Source organism: Rhinopithecus roxellana, chromosome 17 (assembly GCF_007565055.1).
Source record: "Rhinopithecus roxellana isolate Shanxi Qingling chromosome 17, ASM756505v1, whole genome shotgun sequence".
NCBI classification, from domain to species: domain Eukaryota; kingdom Metazoa; phylum Chordata; class Mammalia; order Primates; family Cercopithecidae; genus Rhinopithecus; species Rhinopithecus roxellana.
This window is the reverse complement of record NC_044565.1, coordinates 36,192,997-36,210,821: the sequence shown is the minus strand read 5'-3', so window position 1 is coordinate 36,210,821 and position 17,825 is coordinate 36,192,997. Positions and strand designations below refer to the sequence as shown.

The following is a 17,825-nucleotide window of genomic DNA, read 5'->3' as shown; positions in this document are numbered from 1 at the left end:
TTCTCTGGCTCCTCAGGACCATTTTTCCCCCAAACATCATTCCACTATTACCCTACTTATAATCTGCAACACTCCCAGGGTGGTTCCAAAGAAAGGCCAAGACCTAAATTTTCTTCCCTAAATTATATTCCAGATATCAAAGCAGTAATCTCAGCTCCACCTTCTACAGGGAAACAAAGGAATAGTCTAATTGCTCCCCTCTCCCTCTAAAGGGAAGGGGGAGTCTGGGCATTTTGCCTAATTCTCAAAGGAAAATTCCAAAATGTAGTGCCGACAAAGTGGTAAAAAGCTGATAGGCAGCTGAACGTAGTGGCTCACGCCTATAATCCTAGAACTTTCGGAGACCAAGGCAGGCGGATCACCTGAGGTCAGGAGTTGGAGACCAGCCTGGCCAACATGGCAAAACCTCATCTCTACTAATACAAAAATTAGCTGGCCACAGTGGTGGGCACCTGTAGTCCCGGCTACTCAGGAGGCTGAGGCAGGAGAAATGCTTGAACCTGGGAGGTAGAGGTTGCAGTGAGCCAAGATCGTGCCACTGCACTCCAGCCTGGGTGACACAGCGAGACTGTCTCAAAAAAAAAAAAAAAAGCTGGTAAGCTACGCATTTAAAATACCTCATGTACTAGCACACTACACCCATTTTCAGTTTTTCTTCATCTTAAGACACTCAGCCAAGCATGGGGCTCATGCCTATAATCCCAGCATTTTGGGCAGCTGAGGCAGGTGGATCTCTTGAGACCAGGAATTTGAGACCAGCCTGGGGCAACATATTGAAATCCCGTCTCTACAAAAAATACAAAAAAAAAAAACAAATTAGCCAGGTGTGGTGGCATGCGCTTGTAGTCTCAGCTACTCAGGAGGCTGAGATGGGAGGATCGCCGAAACCCGGCTAGGAGGTGGAGGCTGTAGTAAGCTATATGCACCACTGCACTGTAGCCTGGGTGACAGAGTCAGACCCTGTATCTCAAAAAACAGACACTCGGGCCAGGCGTGGTGGCTCACACCTGTAATCCCAGCACTTTGGGAGGCCGAGGCGGGCGGATCACGAGGTTAGAAGATCGAGACCATACTGGCTAACACGGTGAAACCCTGTCTCTACTAAAAATACAAAAAATTAGCAGGGCACGGTGGCAGGCACCTGTAGTTCCAGCTACTCGGGAGGCTGAGGCAGGAGAATGGCATGAACCCGGGAGGCGGAGCTTGCAGTGAGCTGAGATCCGGCCACTGCACTCCAGCCTGGATGACAGACCGAGACTCCGTCTCAAAAAACAAAAAAGGACACTCAAAGTTGATTAGCAAATTTTTTTAAATCTCAAAACCTTAAAAAGCATTTTATTTTACCCTAAACATGTTCATATATTAGGAAAGTATACAGCTTGCCACAAAAGAAAGCTATTCCGGCCGGGCACGGTGGCTCACACCTGTAATCTCAGCACTTTGGGAGGCCGAGGCAGGAGGATCATGAGGCCAGGAGATCAAGACCATCCTAGCTAACACGGTGAAACCCCGTCTCTAGGCATGGCGGCAGGCACCTATAGTCCCAGCTAATCGGGAGGCTGAGGCAGGAGAATGGTGTAAACCCAGGAGGCAGAGCTTGCAATGAGCCGAGACCGTGCCACTGCACTCCAGCCTGGGCGACAGAACGAGACTCTGTCTCAAAAAGAAAAAAAAAAAAAAAAGAAAGAAAGTTATTCTTTACTATCCAAAATAAAACTTAACTATTGCAACTACAAACAGTGAAACCATCACATAGATATAGTCAAACTACCCAGGAGAGAAAACACACACACATACACAACACACAGCCAACAGATTGCTATGGAATGTGAATACGGCAGGAGGTTAGCACATACGTAAATTATTAAGATTGCTTCCAGAATTAAAAAGACCAAGATATCTGAGAAATAAAAATACTCAGAAAGCAAAATTCCCTTTAAAAGCCAAGTAGCAGCCGGGCGCGTGGCTGACGCCAGTAATCCCAGCACTTTGGCTGAGGTGGGCGGATCACGAGGTCAGGAGTTTGAGACCACCCTGGCCAACATAGTGAAACCCCGTCTCTACTAAAGCTATAAAAATTAGCCAGGTGTGGTGGCACGCACCTGTACTCCCAGCTACTCAGGAGACTGAGGCAGGAGAATCACTTAAACCTGGAGGGTGGAGGTTGCAGTGAATGAGACTGTGCCAACACACTCCAGCGACAAAGCGAGACTCTGTCTCAAAAAGAAAAAAAAAAGAAGCCAAGTAGAGAACTGGCAAGGGAAGATTTGATTTTGAAGCACTTCCATCTTTAAGACAACGTGAAAAAATAAAATAAAATAAAATATTTGATGGTTAAAAACTGTCCAACATCCCTTAATTTGATGAAAACGGGAAATGTTTATTTATTTATTTATTTATTTATTTTTTTTTTTTTTGACAGAATCTCACTCTGTCACCCAGGCTGGAGTGCAGTGGCCAATCTCAGCTCACGGCAAGCTCCTCCTACCGGATTCAAGCGATTCGCTTGTCTCAGCCTCCTGAGTAACTTGGGACTACAAGCGCACACCACCGCGCCTAGCTAATTTGGTGTTTTTAGTAGAGGCAGGGTTTCTTCACCACGTTGGCCAGGCTGGTCTAGCTAGAACTGACCTCAAGTGATCCACCTGCCTCGGCCTGCCGAAGTGCTATTACAGGTGTGAGCCACCTCACCCAGCCGAAAGGGGGAAATTTTTTTTTTTTTTTTTTTTTTTGAGACGGAGTCTCGCTCTGTGGCCCGGGCTGGAGTGCAGTGGCCGGATCTCAGCTGACTGCAAGCTCCGCCTCCCGGGTTCACGCCATTCTCCTGCCTCAGCCTCCCGAGTAGCTGGGACTACAGGCGCCCGCCACCTTGCCCGGCTAGTTTTTTGTATTTTTCAGTAGAGACGGGGTTTCACCATGTTAGCCAGGATGGTCTCGATCTCCTGACCTCGTGATCTGCCCGCCTCGGCCTCCCAAAGTGCTGGGATTACAGGCTTGAGCCACCGCGCCCGGCCTCTTCTTTTTTTTTTTGAGACGGAGTCTTGCTCAGTTGCCCAGGCTGGAGTGCAGTGGCACGATCTCAGCTCACTGCTAGCTCCGCCTCCCGGGTTCACGCCATTCTCCTGCCTCAGCCTCCAGAGTAGCTGGGACTACAGGCGCCCGCCACCTTGCCCGGCTAGTTTTTTGTATTTTTCAGTAGAGACGGGGTTTCACCATGTTAGCCAGGATGGTCTCGATCTCCTGACCTCGTGATCTGCCCGCCTCGGCCTCCCAAAGTGCTGGGATTACAGGTTTGAGCCACCGCGCCCGGCCTCTTCTTTTTTTTTTTGAGACGGAGTCTTGCTCAGTTGCCCAGGCTGGAGTGCAGTGGCACGATCTCAGCTCACTGCTAGCTCCGCCTCCCGGGTTCACGCCATTCTCCTGCCTCAGCCTCCAGAGTAGCTGGGACTACAGGCGCCCGCCACCTTGCCCGGCTAGTTTTTTGTATTTTTCAGTAGAGACGGGGTTTCACCATGTTAGCCAGGATGGTCTCGATCTCCTGACCTCGTGATCTGCCCGCCTCGGCCTCCCAAAGTGCTGGGATTACAGGTTTGAGCCACCGTGCCCGGCCTCTTCTTTTTTTTTTTGAGACGGAGTCTTGCTCAGTTGCCCAGGCTGGAGTGCAGTGGCACGATCTCAGCTCACTGCTAGCTCCGCCTCCCGGGTTCACGCCATTCTCCTGCCTCAGCCTCCCAAGTAGCTGGGACTACAGGCGCCCACCACTACGCCCGGCTATTTTTTTTTTTTTTTTTTTTTTTTTGTATTTTTAGTAGAGATGGGGTTTCATTCACCGTGTTAGCCAGGATGGTCTGGATCTCCTGACCTCGTGATCCGCCCGTCTCTGCCTCCCAAAGTGCTGGGATTACAGGCGTGAGCCACCGCGCCCGGCCACGAAAGGGGGAAATTTTTAAATGCAAAATTTCAGGCTGGGCATGGTGACCCACCCAGTGCTTCGGAAGGATCGCTTGAGGCCAGGAGTTTGAGAACAGCCTGCACAACATAGGAGGCCCAGTCGCTACAAAAAAAATTTTAACGTGAAATTTCAGTTCTTATCTTCATTTATTTTATTTATTTATTTATTTATTTTTGAGACGGAGTCTCGCTCTGTCGCCCGGGCTGGAGTGCGGTGGCCGGATCTCAGCTCACGGCAAGCTCCGCCTCCCGGGTTCACGCCATTCTCCTGCCTCAGCCTCCTGAGTAGCTGGGACTACAGGCGCCCGCCACCTCGCCCGGCTGGTTTTTTGTATTTTTTAGTAGAGACGGGGTTTCACCGTGTTAGCCAGGATGGTCTTGATCTCCTGACCTCGTGATCCGCCCGTCTCGGCCTCCCAAAGTGCTGGGATTACAGGCTTGAGCCACTGCGCCCGGCTATTTTATTTTGAGACAGAGTCTCGCTCTGTTGCCCAGGCTAGAGTGCAGTGGCGCGATCTCAGCTCACTGCAACCTCTGCCTCCGGGGTTCAAGAGATTCTCCTGCCTCAGCTTCCCAAGCAGCTGGGACTACACGAAGGCACAACCACACCCAGCTAATTTTTCTATGTTTAGTAGAGACGGGGTTTTGCCATGTTGGCCAGGTTGGTCTCAAACTCTTGACTTCAGATTTTGCCATGTTGGCCAGGCAGGTCTCAAACTCCTGACCTCAGGTGATCCACCGCCTGGGCCTCCCAAAGTGCTGTGATTATAGGCATGAGCCACTGTGCCGGGCCTCAGTTCTTATCTTTAAATGATCCTACAAGATCATCTCATCATCTCATTCACACAAAATTCTCAATATATATATTTTTAAAGTTTCTATACAACTACTGAAAACTTAAATTACCTAAGAATTACAGATGTTGATATTCTATAGACATTAAAAAATCATATTCTGGACAGTAAGAATACTAGTTATCTTCTTTAAACTTTTCTGAGTTTTTCAAACCACCACCAAAAGTCACAAAGGCAACCCGATTTCTCTTTCAAACACTTGTTTTTTAAAACATTATTTGAAACACAATGCAAGAAAAGAAAAAAAAAGTCAAACGTTTCTTGAGTCTAACATGAAAGGAGAGCAAAGTCTGAAAGACTGATAACATTTTGAGAGATTCTGGAGATACTTAAGGGGATGGAGACTAAAAATAAGGTAATTGAACTTTTTCTACATTAAAGAATTATAGTTGATCCAAGTAGACTACTATACTTCTTCCTACTATAGTTAGCTGGTATACTGAAGACAGGTACACCCTTTATTCTTAACACATTCCTTAAAGACGAAGCAATCAAAATTATTTTCTTGACACCAAAAAAAATCCACTAAAAGCCAGGGGATTATGGAAAATGTTATGAGAATAATCATGGGAATAATGTTAAGTATTTTTCTTTCTTTTTTTTTTTTTTTTTTGAGAAGGAGTCTCACTCTGTCTCCCAGGCTGGAGTGCAGTGGCATGATCTCAACTCACTGCAGCCTCCACCTCCCAGGTTCAAGCGATTCTCCTGCCTCAGGTTCCCGAGTAGCTGGGATTACAGGCGTGCACCACCACACCCGGTTAATTTTTTTATTTTTAATAGAGGCAGTGTCTCACCATGTTGGCCAGGCTGGTCATGAACTCCTGACCTCAAATGATCCACCCACCTCGGTCTCCCAAAGTGCTGAGATTACAGGTGTGAGCCACTGCTCCTGACCATGTTAAGCATTTCTTAATGTGCTGAAATAATCACTGCCTGCTTCAAAACGTAGCTTTAAAAAAAATCCATATTTTTCTTCTGATCCTCAAAAAAAAAGCTTTGATGACCCTTTCTATCTCCTTTTTTAACTGTTCAGATTATACTTTCAATTGCTTTTTTTTTTTTTTTAAGATAAGTCTTGCTCTGTTGGTCAGGCTGGAGTGCAATGGTGTGATCTCGGCTCACAGGAACCTCCACCTCCCAGGTTCAAGAGATTCTCCTGCCTCAGCCTCCCAAGTAGCTGGGATTGCAGGCACCAGCCGCCACACCCGGATAATTTTTTGTATTTTTAGTAGAGATGGGGTTTTGCCATATTGGCCAGGCTGGTCTTGAACTCCTGACCTTAGGTGATCCACCTGCCTCGGCCTAACCAACATATTTTTGGTAGAGATGGCTGGGTACTCTATACAAAAATTAGCTGGTTATGGTGGCACATGCCTGTAATCCCAGCTAATCGGGAGACCAAGGCAGGAGAATCACTTGAACCGGGGAGGCAGAGATTGCAGTGAGCCAAGATTGCACCATTGCACTCCAGCCTGGGCGACAGAGTGAGGCTCCATCTCAAAACAAACGAAAAGAAAACAGAAAAAAAAAAAAAAAGGCCGGGCGCGGTGGCTCAAGCCTGTAATCCCAGCACTTTGGGAGGCCGAGACGGGCGGATCACGAGGTCAGGAGATCAAGACCATCCTGGCTAACGGTGAAACCCCGTCTCTACTAAAAATACAAAAACTAGCCGGGCGAAGTGGCAGGCGCCTGTAGTCCCAGCTACTCGGGAGGCTGAGGCAGGAGAATGGCGTGAACCCGGGAGGCGGAGCTTGCAGTGAGCTGAGATCCGGCCACTGCACTCCAGCCCCAGCGACAGAGTGAGACTCTGCCTCAAAAAAAAAAAAAAAAAAAAAAAAAGGCCAGGCACAGTGACTCAGGCCTGTAATCCCAAAACTTTGGGAGGCCAAGGCCTGCACGACAGAGCAAGACTCCATCTCAAAAAAAAACCAAAACAAACAAAAAAGTAATACAGCTACCAACCCTTATGTAAACCAACATAAATCTAAAAATTCTGTTGCTTCAGAATCTTTTTCATCAAGATTCCATTTTCACTATCAAATTTAGTAGCACCCGTTAACACAGATTATAAATTTCTAAAAGAATATAAATTAGTAATCATAAACCAAAGTAAGTTAAGGAACATCTGGAGTAGATTTGTAAACATTAGCTAACATACTATTGTTAAGTTACTAAGATAACATACTGGAAGCAGGAAAAGCATCCACCCATTAAAGTTTTAACTGAAGAGAAAGCATAAGACTTTGGAGTTTAGAACAAGATGTTAAAAACGAATGAACTTGTACTTGGGTGATAAAACACTAAAGAACTTTTCTTTCTTTCCTTTATTTTCCAAATTTTCTCTAATTACTTTTACAAAGATAACAAGCTCCATTAAAAGAAAAAGAAACCGCTAAAGTCAGATAGCTGAAAAATCTGATTGCTCAGTGCCCTTGTGACCTCCCCTAATAAAATATCCCTCACTTCCTCTCACCCTAAGTAATTTTCACTAACACTTTTGCAAAGGTTTTCCCAAATTCCTGTATTATTTTACTAGACAGTCTAGAACACAAATATAGTAAGCCAGATACTCATGTATTTGATTCCAGAAAAAAATATAAAAACTGTTTCTGGGTTTGATCCCATAGAGGTGAGTCTTCAAAAGCAAGGATGATTTGACACCGTATTTACTTATTAATTACTGTCATTGTCATTTATGAGCCATTCCTCCTTCTCCTCACCCCCTCTGTTCCTCCAAATCTAATTGCTGATAATTCCCTTTCAGGTCTCCTTTCTATAAAGTCTTTCAAAACCCAGATAGTCAATCACAACCCACCATCCCCCTGAAATCCTGTTGCTCTCATCCATGCCACACATCTGGAATTTGCTGTATCTACTGGTGTTTGACATGTATAAAACCTATTTCTGCCGGGCGCAGTGGCTCACGCCTGTAATCCCAACACTTTGGGAAGCTGAGGCAGGCGGATCACCTCAGGAGTTTGAGATCAGCCTGACCAACATGGAGAAACCCCGTCTCTACTAAAAATACAAAATTTGCCAGGCATGGTGACACATGCCTGTAATCCCAGCTACTCAGGAAGCTGAGGCAGAAGAATCACTTGAACCCAGGAGGCGGAGGTGGCGATGAGACGAGATTTGCGCCATTGCACTCCAGCCCGGGCAACAAGATTGAAACTCCCTCTTAAAAAAAAATAAATAATTTTTTTTCTTTTTTTTTTGAGACGGAGTCTTGCTCTGTCGCCCAGGCTGGAGTGCAGTGGCTCGATCTTGGCTCACTGCAAGGTCCGCCTCCTGGGTTCACGCCATTCTCCTGCCTCAGCCTGAGTAGCTGGGGCTACAAGCGCCCACCACCTCGCCCGGCTAATTTTTTGTATTTTTTAGTAGAGACGGGGTTTCATTCACCATGTTAGCCAGGATGGTCTCGATCTCCAGACCTCGGGATCCGCCCGCCTTGGCCTCCCAACGTGCTGGGATTACTGACCTGAGCCACGGAGCCCGGCCTATATCTAAATTTCTTAAGTGCAAGAATTATATTTCTAAATCCTAGTACTAATAGAATGCCTTTCATGAAACGGATACATACAACCTGAAGAAGCTCATACAGTTTTCCAAATTCTTTTATATACATTTGAATTTCACCACTACCCTGACAGGAATAATGACTCCAATTATCCTATTTTACAAAAGTGGAAAAAAATTCAGAGGTTGAGTAACTTGTCAAAGCTCTCGACTAATCTTGAAGATTTATTTACGGTAATAAACATATACATACATATAGCAAATTCAGAAAATTTCCTCAACAGTAGAGGTCTATAAACCACGATAAAGCAGTAAATCCATGTTCTTTATTGTTACCAAGAAAACTACTAAATTAAGAACCTCAAGTTCAACTCCATTCAACTGTGCAAAACCAACTTTGTCCTTGGAGCCCTTGAAAAAAAATTTTTTTAAACTGTCAACACAGCAAATGTCACTACAACAACACTATCCTTAACTTCTAAAGCATGAAATTCTAATAAAATACTATGGTTTCTGTATAGTGCAAAAGATTTCAGCATCAAGCCACAGTATTACAAAACTTGAAGAAAGCATTTTGCAAGAGCCATGTGACACACATATGACAGTCAGCTAAACTGGTGGGTGGAACTTTTAGGGGGAAATGTTTAGCAGTATTTGACCAAAGTAGCAAATAAACTCAACTTTTACAACAAATACTGATTTTCCCCCATCCCTCAAAGGCCTTTGACACTGAAAAGGAATACCAATTCGGTCTCTTACAATTATTCATTACTTTACATACATGTAAACTGTAGAGGAAATTTTTAAAGGGCCACTGAGGAGAGCTCAACAAACTACCCAAAGGAAGTGAACACCAGTTCCCAGGAAAGGTGCCAGGTGTGTCACATCTGCTGTGGTGACTTCTTGAGTAAGCAAGAAAAAGAAATGCATTAACTTTTCATGACACGTCATGGAACCTCATTCCCTATCTGCAAGCATCCAAGCAGGTAATCTAAAACTACATACAGATCTATCATAGGTCCCATTCGTTTCTCTTTCAACTTGACAGCAAGCTTCCTTTAATCTGCGAGTATCAGAAACACATTCCTTGGCTTTAGTTGTTTTTTTTTTTTTTTTTTTTTTCCCTTGACCTACAGAAGGCAAAATGACTTAGGTGTCCTCTTCAAAAAAAAAAAAAAAAAAAAAAAAAAAAATTCTCACAAATGCCCAGGTTTTTAGGAGGGCAATGGACCCGGCGAGCTCTTAAAGAACTCTTCCAAGACACAACTCAAAAAAAGAACTAAAAAATGTTCAGTTGCTTCTCCCCATCTACTCATTTCCCTCAATCCCACGCAGTCCCGAAAAGCATCCATATTACCTGAAACCTGGCGGGGAAGATGGAAGGAGAGAGAGCCAACAAGCTCAGGATTTACAAGTAAAGCTGGTTTCCACCCCGAGGATCCTGACAGCTCCGCAGAGTGCGGGCGCAAGGTCTGCCAGTGCCCTCTACAAGCGTTCTCCCACCCCATCCCCTCCTCTTAGAAACAAGTCCTCCTTCAAAAGTCACTGCCTCCGAGAGAAGCTACCTCTTCACACCGCCCCAGGCCCCTGGGCAGACTTCCTCAGCACCCGCCCCGCAGTCAGGCCCTCCAACTTGACCCGGTCCAGGCCCGGGCGGCTCACCCCTCCGACCCGACCCCTCCCCCGCCCGGCCGCCCCTCCGCGTCAGACAATGGGGCCCGACTCCCGGCCGCCAGCCTCTCCTGACCCATCACCCTCGCCTCACTCCAGCCGATGCCCCGACTTCCGCCCCAACCCTCCTCGCCCCCTTTAAGATCCCCCAAGCTGGCCCACGGACCCAGCTGACCAGTGCTCTCCTAAACTCACTATTCGGGATTCATGCTGGACATGTCACTGCAGCTGCCACCGCCGCCACCGCCGCCCTTGCTGCCGCAGCCGCCGCCTTGACTCTCCGCGCCACGGGTAATCGAAAGAAAGGAATGAGATACGCTGTTCCGGGAGAACAAACGTCTTCCCCTACCCCGTCCCTTAGAACACAATCAGCAGCCGCCGCCACTCAGCTATCGCTTCCACCCAAAATGGCCGCCGGCGAACCAGGAAATAGGGAAGCCTTAGACCGAGGGGCCTTTACACAGCCCAGAGGGCGGCCGCACCGCCCGGCATGCCGGGAAAGGGAGTCGCGAGTGCGGCTACGCGAGCTGAGGACAGATAGGGAGGCGCAGAGACCAGGACTCAGCTTCCCGCCAAGCGCCGCGCCTCTGGGGCATGCGTACTTGAAGGGTTGTCGTCCGTCCCATTCCCCACTCCCTCACCTCCCCCCCTCTCCGCCCCTCCCTACTCCCCTCCCCTCTGACTCGCTGGCTAGGACTTCGCTCGGACTCCCCCTGGCGGATTGGCTAAGGCCGAGCGGCCCTGGTGATGTCATCAGTGAGACGTGGCAGCCGGGCGAGTCAGCGCCCCACGGAGGAGGGGGCGGAGAGGGGCGGAGGGTGGTGCTGGCGGCCGACGGAGGCTGGGAGTCGGGGGAGGCAAAGGACCGGAGGGAGTGGTCAAACTGAGGGATTGCCGGGGTGCGGGAGCAGAGAGGGGGCCGGGGGACAAGCGTGTCGGCTCCTGCCTCCCGTGCGACTTTTGCTGATCTGACCAGCTTGAGGCTTGCGCCACCCTGGTGGCGCTGGTTGGAGGCTGGTCGGAGGACGTTCGCTCTAAGGACAGAAGGGAAGTCAAGGGGCTCCCTGGACAGCACGGAGCAGTTCTTTCACTTCTCGTCACTCACCCAGACCCACCTCTATTCGGTCATCGTCCATTGTTGGCCCCGCGCACTACCATTTTCTTATTGGATTTCTTCCCATTCTTACTGTGCCCCGCTCTTGTCAGCCTGGCTATTGCAGTAGTCTCCAGGTGGACTTTACCTCTCTCTCCTCCGCCCCAGGCCATTTGCACACACAGTCGGATGTATCTTTCTGAGACAGCACCTCCATCGTGACCCCACAACCTTCAATGGCTCCACATCCCAGAGCCAGCCTAAAATTCAAGTCCTCCTCCCTTCGTCCCAGCCTTCAGGTTGAATTGTAATGTATTATTTTTAGTTGCTGCTAATCCTGAGCCTTTCTGCAAGACTGGAAAATAATAAGCAATAAAAACATGCAATTCATCACTATATAGTGCCTACAATTTCTGGGAGTAATATTAACTCATTTTTTAAAAACATGTGGTCTTAACAGCTCTCTGTAATCAGCTCAGTAATTTAAATCTCCACTAAACTTTAACACATTATCTTGAGTTATTTAATTACAAAGGGCATAGTGTAATACGTTGTCCAAAGTTTATCTTCCAACTTCTAAGAAAATTGTCTCCTGAGACTTATCGCAGAATTACTTTAAATTCCTACAACGCCAAAATATAGAAAGAAGGCACTTATTTCTACCCATACGCTAATTACACCCCTTAGCCCTCAAATTCTGCCATGGGCCTTAGTTGATGAACTTATCAAAAGTTACCCGAGTTTCTTCACATGTTGGCTTCTGAAATGAACACCGTCACCACCCCTGGAATACCCTGAATGGTTCAGTAATAGCCACCAAAAAGTGTTCGTTAACCTGGACTCTAAAGCCCATGACCCTTCTTGCTTATTGTGATTTCAAATAAAAACTCAGAAAACTGGCCAGGCGCTGTAATCTCAGGACTTTGGGAGGCCAAGGAGGACAGATCACGAGGTCAGGAATTCAAGACCAGCCGGGCCAACATGGTGAAACACCGTCTCTACTAAAAATACAAAAATTAGCCAGGCATGGTGGTGCGCGCCTATAATCCCAGCTACTCGGGAGGCTGAGGCAGGAGAATTGCTTGAACCCGGGAGGCAGAAGTTACAGTGAGCCGAAAGGTCACTGCACTCCAGCCTGGGCGACAGAGCAAGACTCCATCTTGGGGGGAAAAAAATCTCAGAAAACTGTGACCTGAGTCACTAGTAAAGGCACACACACACACACACACACACCCCTCAGAAAACTGTCCAGAACTCGTCCTCAGCCAAAAATTACAATCTGTCCTTCCCTGGGAAGTATACTCCTAAACTTCCTTTAATGAACTATTTTCTTTCCCAACGAAGAATTACCTCCAGCCGGGCGCGGTGGCTCACGCCTGTAATCCCAGCACGTCGGGAGGCCGAGGCGGGCGAATCACAAGGTCAGGAGATCGAGACCATCCTGGCTAAAACGGTGAAACACTGTCTCTACTAAAAATACCAAAAATTAGCCGGGCGTCGTGGCGGGCGCTTGTACTCCCAGCTACTCTGGAGGCTTCAGCAGGAGAATGGTGTGAACCCGGGAGGTGGAGGTTGCAGTGAGCCAAGATCACACCACTGCACTCCAGCCTGGGCCACAGAGCAAGACTCCGTCTCCAAAAAATACAAAAATTAGCTGGGCGTGGTGGCGCGTGAGATTACAGAATCTCAGCTACTCGAGAGGCTGAGGCAGGAGAATCGCTTGAACAGGGAGTCGGAGGTTGCAGTGAACCCAGATCGCTCCACTGCACTCCAGCCTGGCAACAGAGTTAGACTCAGTCTCAACAACAACCAAAAAAAGAAAAAAATTACCTCCTAGTAACTTTTATTCTAAGTGACAGGATAGTTGTAAGCATTGAATAAACAGAATGTAAAGCATATAGTATGATGACTTTGGGATATTTGGTAAATGTTAATTACTTTTTTCCGTAGGAGAGCAAAAAAAAATGACTTCCCTCCACCCTGCTAGGTTCCTTGGCTGGTTTATGAACTAAATTGACCTAAGACAAGATTAACAGGAGAAAATCATATTTGATTAAGTACATATGTATGGGAGTCCCACAAAGTAAGAGACTCCAAGAAGGGTCTGATGATTGAAGCATCCTGAGCTACAGAAAAGAATACGGCTTGGTGGCCGGGCGCAGTAGCTCAAGCCTGATCCCAGCACTTTCGGAGGCCAAGGCGGGTAGATCACGAGGTCAGGAGATCGAGACCATCGTGGCTAACACGGTAAAACCCTGTCTTTACTAAAAATACAAAAAAATTAGCCGGGCGTGGTGGTGGGCACCTGTAGTCCTACAGTCCTACAGGACTACACCTGTAGTCCCAGCTACTCGAGAGGCTGAGGCAGGAGAATGGCATGAACCCAGGAGAGGGAGCTTGCAGTGAGCTGAGATGGCAGCGCTGTACTCCAGCCTGGGCAACAGAGCGAGACTCCGTCTCAAAAAAAAAAAAAAAAAAGATACAAGGTGGGGCTGGGCGTGGTGGGTCACGCCTGTAATCCCAGCACTTCCTGGAATCCCAGACCTCTTCCTGGAAGCCTTACCTATCCACATCAACCTGAAATGGATGATCTTCATCTTTTGTGATCTACCTCGGTTCTTTTTAGTGCGCATGGACTGTCTCATACTAAGCTGTCCAATTAAGAAGCCATGAGACACATATGGCTATTTAATGTATTTAAAATTAAGTTAAAATTTCAATTATTCAGCTCCTCAGTTGTGCTATCCATATTTCAAGTGCTCCACAGCTACATGTGGCTAGTGGCTACCATATTAGTGCAGGTAGAGACTATTTCCACCACCGCAGAAAGTTCCATTGGATAGCAATTAGTATACAATTAGTTATAATTTTACATGTGTATGTTTTCTACCTGTGTATGTTTTGTTTTTCCAGCTAGAATATAAGCTCCTTGAGTGCAGGAAGCCTTCTTTACCTTTCTGTACTCTTTCCCACCAGCATTTAGCACAGTGCTTTATACCTAATAGATGTTGGACATAGTCGTTGATGGGCTCCTCAGGAAACGTTGATGGGCTCCTCAGGAAAAACTGTCATTTTTTTTTTCTTTTCTTTCTGAGATGGAGTTTCACTCTTGTCGCCCAGGCTGGAGTGCAATGGCGTGATCTCGGCTCACTACAACCTCGGCCTCCTGGGGTCAAGTGATTCTCCTGCCTCAGCCTCCCGAGTAGCTGAGATTACAGGTGTGCGCCATCACGCCTGGCTACTTTTTGTATTATTAGTAAAGACAGGGTTTCACCATGTTGGCCAGGCTGGTCTTGAACTCCTGTCCTCAGGTGATCCACCTGCCTCAGCCTCCCAAAGTGCCGGGATTACAGACATGAGCCACCGAACCTGGCCAGAACTGTCATATTAATAAGCTTTAGGATAACATAAATCTTTTTACTTTTTCCTCAGCCAAAAATAAATCAGCCCATCTTCCAGGAAGAGGAATTGATGCCTAACAGATCAGAAATTTCAGGCAGGGCATGGTGGCTCATGCCTGTAATCCCAGAACTTTGGGAGACCAAGGTCGGGGAATCACCTGAGGCCAGGAGTTTGAGACTAGCATGGCCAACGTGGTGAAACCCTGTCTCCACTGAAGATACAAAAAATTATTGGGGCATGGTGGTGGGCGCCTGTAATCTGAGCTACTTGGGAGGCTGAGGCAGGAGAATTGCTTGAACCTGGGAGGCAAAAGTTGCAGTGAGCTGAGATTGTACCACTGCACTCCAGACTGGGAGACAGAGTGAGATTCCATCTCAAAAAAAAAAAAAACAGTTTTGTCCATCCAGGCATGGTCAGTGGGAAGAAAGGGCAAAGGAAGGGATCTACCATAGATACCAGAGTCCAGGCCTTCTACCTGAACACTTAGTTCCCTGACTCCCAGCTCCCATGGCGAAATATTCCATATGAGGCCAGGGTACTGCCAAGGCCACCGTCGTGTTCAGCAATATGTAGGGTAGGCCACAGGAGTGTTGGATAAAGTCAAATTGAAATTCTCTAAATAGGGCTCAGAACCATTCCAGATACCCTGGGCTCAGGGTGACACAAGGCTCAGTTAGTCAACCTGGATGACCCGTTTCAGAGCATATCTCCAACCTTACCCAGCTCTCACCCACCTACCTGATCTTAGTCAATCAGGATAGCTTTAGGACTTAGTTCCTGGAACCTAAGAAATCCACCAGCAAACCGGGCATGGTGGCTCACTCCTATAATTCTAGCGCTTTGGGAGGCCAAGACAGATGGATCACTTGGGGTCAGGAGTTTGAGACCAGTCTGGCCAACATGGGGAAACCCCATCTTTACTGAAAATACAAAAATTAGCCAGGCGTGGTGGCGTGTGCCTGTACTCCCAGCTACTCAGGAGGCTGAGGCAGGAGAATCACTTGAACCCAGGAGGCAGAGGTTGCAGTGAGCCAAGATCATGCCACTGCATTCCAGATTGGGTGACAAAGTGAGACTCTGTCTCAGAAAAAAAAAAAAAAAGAAATTCACCAGCAAACAAGAGTTGAGCCACACCTGATTATATTCAGTTCAGTGTTTTCTAACTTAAAATCTATTGTTGTCTCATTGTTATAAGTGTCATATTTGTACCCTTGAGGGCAGGGCCCTCATTACCATCACTGTCCTACACATTTTTTGAGATGATTAAATGAAGCTGATGTTTGTGGAAGTGCCTTCCATAGAGGATGCCTCAAAAATGTAAACTCCCTCTGCTTTTGTCTCCTTTCCCAAAATCTGGACCTGAACCATGCCTCCTTTCTCTATTTCTTCAAGTCTTGCTCATTATAAAGATGCAGTTTAAAGTCCACTTTCTGGCCGGACATAATCCCAGCACTTTGTGAGGCCAAGGCGGGCGGTGAGTCTAGCCTGGCCAACATGGTGAAATCCCATCTCTACAAAAAATACAAAAATTAGACAAGTAAGGTGGCGAGCGCCTGTAATCCAGCTACTCGGTAGGCTGAGGCAGGAAAATCGCTTGAACGCAGGAGAGAGAGGTTGCAGTGAGCCGAGATCGCGCCATTGCACTCCACCTGGGCAACAAGAGCGAAACTCCGTCTCAAAAATAAACAAATAAAAATACAAAAATACAAAAATTAGCGAGGCATGCGCGTGCCTGTAGTCCCAGTTACTTGGGAGGCTGAGACAGGAGAATCACTTGAACCCAGGAGGTGGAGGTTGCAGTGAGCTGAGATCGTGCCACTGCCGTCCAGTCTGGGTGACAGAGTCAGCCTCTGTCTCATACATACAAAAAAATCAGTATATCACCGGGCACCATAGTATGTGTCTGTGGTTCCAGCTACTTGGGAGGCTAAGGTAGGAAGATTACTTGAGCCCAGGAGTTCGGGGGATGTCATGTGCCACTGCATTCCAGCATGTGTAACACAGCAATACCCCATCTCTAAAAAATAAAAAAATTATATATCTGAAAGCACTTTACATAGTGCCAAGGATGTTTTAAGCCCTGAGGAAATGTTTATTATGTGAAGTTTCTAGATAAACCCAATAAAAAAGCAAGTCATAGTCCTCTGGTCACTTGTATTCTAATATGTATGTAACAATGAGAGGCTTGTATCAACCAAACCATTGTTTGATAAATCTCAATAATAGCTCTCTTATGACAGATTGCTGCTGCTGTGGCACCACCTGTGGGTGTGGCACCATAGCCTTCCTCACTGGTTACTCAATGTCGGCTAACACTCTTCTGTCAGTCAAGCCATAACAACATGCTATGTGCTACAAAGAACCCATCTTCGTTCCCTTGTCATTGACAACCCTGTGGACAACTTTTATTTCATCTAATGGTGATACCACATAACTAGGCTGGGCAAATCAGAATCCTGAACCAGCAGACAAGCAGTTACATGACAATATGAGTTCACACCAGAGATCCATGTAAAATGTTATATATTGAGCGATATTCTCTGGAATTGGGTTAGAGTGGAAGGGTGAGAAAGTGCAGTTATCTTTTCCTACTCACTTTGCCACAAGAGGGTCAGCCAGGAAGTCTTATCAGTAAGAGTTGCCTTTGCATACTCCATGAAATCCATTCTGTATTGATCTTTCATCCACTCACTGATCCACTCATTCACTCAATTATGTATTAATTACCTATTCTGTTCTGATATGGAGATATACCAGTGATCAAAACTGACCAAGTCTAGACCCTCATGGAGAATGTAAATTCTCATGAGAGGCTGGGCGTGGTGGCTCACGTCGGAAATCCTAGCACTTTGGGAGGCTGAGGCGGGTGGATCACTTGAGGTCAGGAGTTCAAGACCACCCTGGCCAATATGATGAAATGTCACTTCTACTAAGATACAAAAATTACCTGGGTGTAGTGGCATGCACCTATAATCCCAGCTACTTGGGAGGCTGAGGCAGAAGAATCACTTGAACCCAGAAAGCAGATATTGCAGTGAGCCGAAATTGCACCATTGCACTCCAGCCTGAGCAACACACTGAGACTCTGTCTCAAAAAAAAAAAAAAAAAAAATTTCATGAGAGAGATCTATTGATCGATTACTGTATTTCCTCAAATCTGAGGCACCACTGATTGCCACAATGGGTTTCATAACAGCTTTTCAGGAAAGAAAAAAAAAGTGTTACCACATTAAATATACACATTGATTAGATGTTAGTATCACAAATGCCTTCCCCAAAATATCACCAAAGCAACGTCACTAAGACTAAATTTAGTTTATTGCTTATTGTGGTAA

General features: G+C 46.7%; 1 protein-coding gene across 1 annotated transcript in view; it reads right to left on the bottom strand.

Moving 5' to 3' along the window:
* The window catches only part of RAB1A (RAB1A, member RAS oncogene family), a 49,146-nt gene extending 38,436 nt beyond the window's left edge, over positions 1–10,710 (bottom strand). Inside the window, exon 1 of the mRNA XM_030921285.1 lies at positions 10,191–10,710. Coding sequence (XP_030777145.1) covers positions 10,191–10,213 — 23 coding nt within the window. The 5' untranslated portion in view covers positions 10,214–10,710. The remainder of the gene's footprint in view (positions 1–10,190) is intronic.
* Positions 10,711–17,825: the final 7,115 nt, after the last annotated feature.